At 33.4% G+C, this 6,089-nt stretch overlaps 2 protein-coding genes across 4 annotated transcripts in view; one reads left to right on the top strand and one right to left on the bottom strand.

The window, feature by feature from the left end:
• LOC108745376 (uncharacterized protein CG4449) overlaps window positions 1-1,467 on the top strand; it is a 13,904-nt gene extending 12,437 nt beyond the window's left edge. For all 3 annotated transcript variants that reach the window (XM_018481512.1, XM_018481511.1, XM_018481513.1), the window contains 3 exons: window positions 609-809; window positions 922-1,066; window positions 1,126-1,467. In XM_018481512.1, coding sequence (XP_018337014.1) covers window positions 609-809; window positions 922-1,066; window positions 1,126-1,415 — 636 coding nt within the window. In that variant the 3' untranslated portion in view covers window positions 1,416-1,467. The remainder of the gene's footprint in view (window positions 1-608; window positions 810-921; window positions 1,067-1,125) is intronic.
• Window positions 1,468-2,193: 726 nt separating this feature from the next.
• The window catches only part of LOC108745378 (V-type proton ATPase subunit E), a 7,265-nt gene continuing 3,369 nt past the window's right edge, over window positions 2,194-6,089 (bottom strand). Inside the window, exons 3-5 of the mRNA XM_018481515.1 lie at window positions 4,644-4,812; window positions 4,351-4,534; window positions 2,194-2,824 (exon numbers count right to left, since the gene is read on the bottom strand). Of these exons, the coding sequence (XP_018337017.1) occupies window positions 2,706-2,824; window positions 4,351-4,534; window positions 4,644-4,812 (472 nt within the window). The 3' untranslated portion in view covers window positions 2,194-2,705. The remainder of the gene's footprint in view (window positions 2,825-4,350; window positions 4,535-4,643; window positions 4,813-6,089) is intronic.

The following is a 6,089-nucleotide window of genomic DNA, read 5'->3' as shown; positions in this document are numbered from 1 at the left end:
TATATATATATATATATATATATGTACACGCGCGCGCGCGCGCGCGCACACACACACACACACACACACACACACATATGTGTGCATATAGCTATAGGGGATGTATTGAACTTTTTGACATAGCAGTCGCATGCAAGTAGAACAGTCTAAACTCAGTCGAAAAGTCCTGTACAATTTTCGTAATAGATAACGAGATTTATTAATTTCTAAAGATTTCGCCTAATAAGTGTGTATCTAGGCCTATCGTCAAATGCATACCAATCGATTATAATTTAGGCACACGCAGGGAATCGTTTATTATATTATACAAGCGGCAATGCTGGCAATAGTTATACACGGTAGCAAAAGAAAACAACTGGTATCTCGCCGCATGCTTGCATTTGGCGGTAGATATCGAACAATTATGCGTTTATTCGGTGATCTTTAGAAATTGACTATTATGAAAATTGCAAAATTGTAGAGGACCTTCCGAGTTTAGTTCGTTCTATCTGCACACAAATATTATTGTTTCAAATATTCTTTAACATCCTGTATATGTAATCTGTAGAATACGCATCGATGTTTAATTTAAAAAGATAATATTTATAATTTTTATGTCAATGTTTCAGCGTTTGCCTATTGATCTAGAGTACAATGTGGAAATTATGGAGAAAGATAGGCAATCCGAATCTTGCAATGATGTAATTGCACTTTCAGATGATGTAATTGCACTTTCAGATGATGATGGTTACATCGAAGATGACAACTATGAGATAAATATAAAAGTATATTGGCGATCAAACAGAATTGATCGTTTAAGTATGCGTAGAGTATGTATCTCAGTTATGTGTTAACTAGTAACATATGGCAAATCGTAGTTTCATATAATTATTTTTATCATTTATTTAATATTCGTGAAAATAAATTTCTGTTATTTTATAGCATGATAATTTCAAAGGTATTTTTGAGCATTATGCCAATTTAGAAGGAGTTTCCGTGAATGAAATCTTAATCATGAAGAAGGATAAAATTGTCCATCATACCGATACCCCTGCATCGCTCGAAATTTCCATTATAGATATACTCGGTTCGTATAAATTTCGTTGATTTTAGTGCAATAATGTAATGTTTACTTTATACTTACAGATGGTGGGATAGTAAATCCAGGTATGAACACACTACCCAAGGATGAGAGCAATGATGAGGACATATGTAATATTAAAGTACAAACGGCGAACAAAAAACAGTCCTTAATTATTCCACTTAAGAAAGATGAAGCATTCAAGACGTTATTCGCTAATTGCGCCGAGCAACTTGGCGTGAAGGAGAATAATTTGAAGCTTTACTTTGATGGAGAACAGATTAATCCATCAGATACTCCAGAGTCCTTAGATCTCGAAGGAGAAGCATGTATCGATCTTCATATTTCTGCGTAATGTATAATAAAAAGATAGCTGAAATTTTTTAATACATTTTTACATACATTGTGTTCATCTTGTGTATTGTAAGCATAACTACTTATACATCATACATCCTTTGTTACGTGTTTTAAAAACATATGTAAATTATAATCATGTCAATAACTATACATGGCTATCATTTGTAATTTAATAGAAGAAAGGTAACTGATCTATTTTTAAAAAGGCCTTATTAGTGTATACTATTTACTAATGTAAATAAGTAGCCATTTGCAGAAATATATACGTTTTTAAAGAAATAAATACAAGCAATAAATATGTAAATCAACTTTTGAAATAAAATGGCATTTGTAGTAGAATTATTAATTATTAAGGAACATAATATTTATTACTGAGATTTTATCTTTAGTTAGTGTTACTAACGCCCGTTTCCACCAATGTAGATTAATTTTAATCTCAGTTCAACTTACTCTTCGACTTTTTCTAGCTCTAAAGATTAAAAAAAGACGAAGAATAAGTTGAATCGAGATTAAAGTTAATTTACATTGGTGAAAATGGGCATAAGAGTTAAGTAAAGAATATGTTAAATCAAAATATAGTATATAAGTGTTTGCATCTTGGATTTACTGATATAATATTAAGTGTTATGATATTAAATTTGTGGAAATAAATTTTTAAAAAAAATATTTTTACAACAACAACGAATCATATATTTATTGTGATACATTATTATATTATACATAATGTACATAATATACTGATATATGCTCTATAAGTATACAAATGTATTATATACATATAAAGCGCATTCAATACTTCTGTTTATTACGATTCTGCACAATATATTGACTGTACTACATTCAATTGCAATTGCTATTCTTTTTAACACAAGCAGTCAAGAACATTAATTATTAATTATACATTTTATCCGCGTTAACATTTCTATCCTGAGAAAGTACACTTTGTCTTTTTTGTGAACACCAATTTTAACGGAAATTCTGAATCGATATCGAGTATATCACGAAGTGTTTCATCTCTATACACTTTATAATTATCGTCTGTCAGAAGGATAGGGATAAAATAAAAGGATTTTTGTGATGAGTACTATACAATTTGTTTACGACTCTTTCAACGATAAATATTGCACGGCAATTGATCAAATACTTTCATTGAAAATATTAGGCATGAATCTCGACAAAAAATGTGTCGTATGCTAATTTTATTCTATATAATACATGATAATGTGATAGTAATTTGCTGTTAAAAGGAATGTTTTGGAGAGTCAATCAATTGTCGAGAAAAATTAGCTTAATCATTAAATTTGCGATTTGAATTGTGTCCAAACAAGGCGGAACGAATCTCTGGTATCAATTGTTGCGCTATCAGTTCTAATCTGCTCTCCAAAGTATTGCTAATCTTTATGCGCCCTGTGGAACAAAAAGTTTTATTTTGTATAAAATATTAATTCAGCAATTAATATAATTACTTTATTAAAATCAAAGTTGTAATTCAAATCATTTAAAATTTACGTGATATATAATATTGGGTGGATCCATATATTCGTTCGCTTTTTGAAGGCTAAAATGAAACAAGTTTTTTTCATACAAAGGATGAATTTTAATCAATAATATATTCTCCGTTTTTGTTGATGACCTCTTGCCATCTTTCCAACAATTTCATTATTCCGCTCTCATAGAAGGTCTGGGGCTTAGAGGCGAAAAACCGGTCGAGGTACGTTTTCACAGCTGTCTGATCAGCGAACGATTTCCCGTTGAGGGAGTTTTGCAGGGACCGGAACAAGTGATAGTCGGATGGCGCAAGGTCTGGTGAATACGGTGGGTGAGGCAAAACATCCCAGCCAAGTTGCACTAATTTTTGCTGAGTGATTATTGCGGTGTGGGGTCTGGCGTTGTCATGGTGGAATATGACACCTTTGCGATTGATCAGTTCTGGACGTTTCTGTCGCAATGCTTGATTCAATTTCGTTAGCTGCGTGCAGTAGATCTTCGAATCGATCGTTTTTCCCTGAGGAAGCAGCTCGTAAAACAGCACACCACGATGATCCCACCATATGGATAGCAAAATCTTCTTCGGATGCAGGCCGGCCTTCGGGGTGGCATTCGGCGGCTCGCCAGCGGTTCCCCACGATCTCTTGCGCACTATGTTGTCATAGATGATCCACTTTTCGTCGCCAGTCACTATTCGTTTGAGAAACGGGTCGCTTTCGTGCCGCTTCAGAAGTGAATTGCAGATGGATATGCGGTTGGCCAGGTTCTCCTCGGTCAGCTTGTGCGGCACCCAAACATCGAGGCGGGACACGTAGCCAAGCTGTTGCAAATGCCTTTGTACGGTTCCATAACCTATTTTAAGTGTCTCCGCAATCTCTCGCACCTTTAGCGTCCGGTCTTGCTCAACCAGTGCCTTGATATCATTCGAATCAACCTCGGTGGGCCGACCGCTGCGGGGTCCATCTTCAAGACTCGTATCTCCGGAACGAAATTTGGCAAACCATTTCTGAGCGGCACGTTTTGTTAAGGCATCGTCCCCGTATACGCTGCATATCTTTCGGTGGGCCTCCGCAGCTCGCTTGCCTTTCTTGAAGTAATAAAGCAAAATGTGCCGAAAATGCACCTTATTCTCCGACATGTTCACAGGTCTATAGCACAAACAAAACTAATGCCAATGAAACCAAATTTGACAGATGAAAAGAGCGGACTGTCACCTTTCCAAAACATATTTGGATTGCCCGATTAGGCAACCAGAACCGGAGATATTCGGAAAAAATTTGCACTACTAACAAAAAGCGAACGAATATATGGATCCACCCAATATATATCTATATTTTACATATTTCTCATTATTTTTGCAAAATGTACTAAAATTCATAATTTTAATACATTTTAAAATTAATAATTTCAGTACAACAAAAATTATATTTCGACGAAATAATTACCTCTGGATGCTAATAATTCAACACCTCCGCAGCTTTCTGTGGGCAAGAAATTATCAGAATCGATCTTCAAGACAACATCTTTCTTAGTTTTCTGTTTATATTGCTGCTGAACGTTGTCAAAAAGGGATTCTACAAGCGGCAGATCGACTTGACGAACACGAAGAGTAACGTTTGATTCTGTTAGCTGTAAAAATATAAATTATACTATAAAAATGTTGATAAGGTTGAAAAATGATAAACAATGTAACACACGATAATAATTAACAAAATAATTAAAATTATAAAAATATTACTTGATAAAGTCCTTGGATTATCAGCAGTTGGAGAATTTCTCTATACTGCGCAGGGTTATGAATTATTTCACCTAATCTCTTTCTAGCTTCTTCAAGAACGTTGCGTACATGATCTTCGCGCACTTTTAAAGCCTTCAATCGTGCCTGATTAAGCATGTTTGAAGATTGTCTACAATTAATAAAATTATAAAATAAAATGCAAACGCATATTAGGTATTTTTATGATTTCTTATAAAATAAGTAAAATTAAATCTTACAGAGATCTTAAAATCGTCTGTTTTTTTATCGATTCAGTAGGACTTGCGCATATGATTCATGTGTTATTGATACATTACTACATACTACTACATCAATAACGCACACAAATTTTCTAACTATCTTTCATATTAGGTATCTTCTTCTTTTTTTTGACTAGTGGATTTCCAATCTCATTTATAGAGGTCGAAGTATCACGTTTCCAATAAAAATTTACTGGGCTGGAAAAAACCAGTTAGACCAGTGCATGTCTTTAATATAATTCTTCATTGTCTTCTATATGTTGATGAGGAAAAGAGCATTTTTTGTCAAAGCTCATTCACAAAAGAAAACTCAAAGAAAGTTCAAAGCAAAATTTCCAGTTTATCTTGAGCATGATAGATGAACTTAAGGACATTAATTATAATTTTACGATTAGCTCGCCATTATATATTTAAACGAAAAAAAAAGGACATTAACTTGAAAATAGTAATCCTCCAGGATCTTTCTCTCATTTTTCAGAAATGGACATTTTTACATAATATGGTTAATATCTCTGTCCCTCCTTCCCCCCCAAAGGATTTCGCCATATGTTCGTACTGGAATTTTAATCATGTTCAATTTAAATTTTCTGCTGTTCGTTCAAGCGTATCCCGTTATCATTTGGATTAGATCTAAATTAGATACTAGACCTATCTAGACGATATTTACCAAAAGACAAAATGTTAGTTCTATTAAAATAATTCATGTAACTATTCGTGTTCTTATTGAATTTTTCTTTAAATTTTATATCAGCTTCATTATATTCCATGATCAAACTGTATAAAACCTCCAAAAGTGAAATCCTGTTATGAAGTGTAAGGCTCTTTTACTAGCACCTTCTTTAGCAGATTTATCCACTAATTCATTTTCCACTATTCCAACACAGGAAGGACACCAAACAAATTAATTAGGCGATTACAAGAAGAAAACTAGGACACTTTACAGAAGGTGTCTCTGATACTGGAATCCAATTTTTTCAGTATTTAAATTATTAAATATTTAAACATAATTCTAAGACCTCAACATTGTTCATGTAATACTTAGTCCAAACCAAGACAGTTTTATACATACAAAATGGAAAACTTGTACATAAAGCAAATATATTATTACGAGTTGGCGCCAGAGTATCAATCATGTAACTTTTTTTCGAGTAAAAATATAAATAGTAAA

Source organism: Trachymyrmex septentrionalis, unplaced genomic scaffold (genome assembly GCF_001594115.1).
Source record: "Trachymyrmex septentrionalis isolate Tsep2-gDNA-1 unplaced genomic scaffold, Tsep1.0 scaffold139, whole genome shotgun sequence".
In the NCBI taxonomy this organism is placed as follows: Eukaryota; Metazoa; Arthropoda; class Insecta; order Hymenoptera; family Formicidae; genus Trachymyrmex; species Trachymyrmex septentrionalis.
The sequence above is the reverse complement of the archived record's forward strand: the minus strand, read 5'-3'. Positions and strand labels throughout refer to the sequence as shown.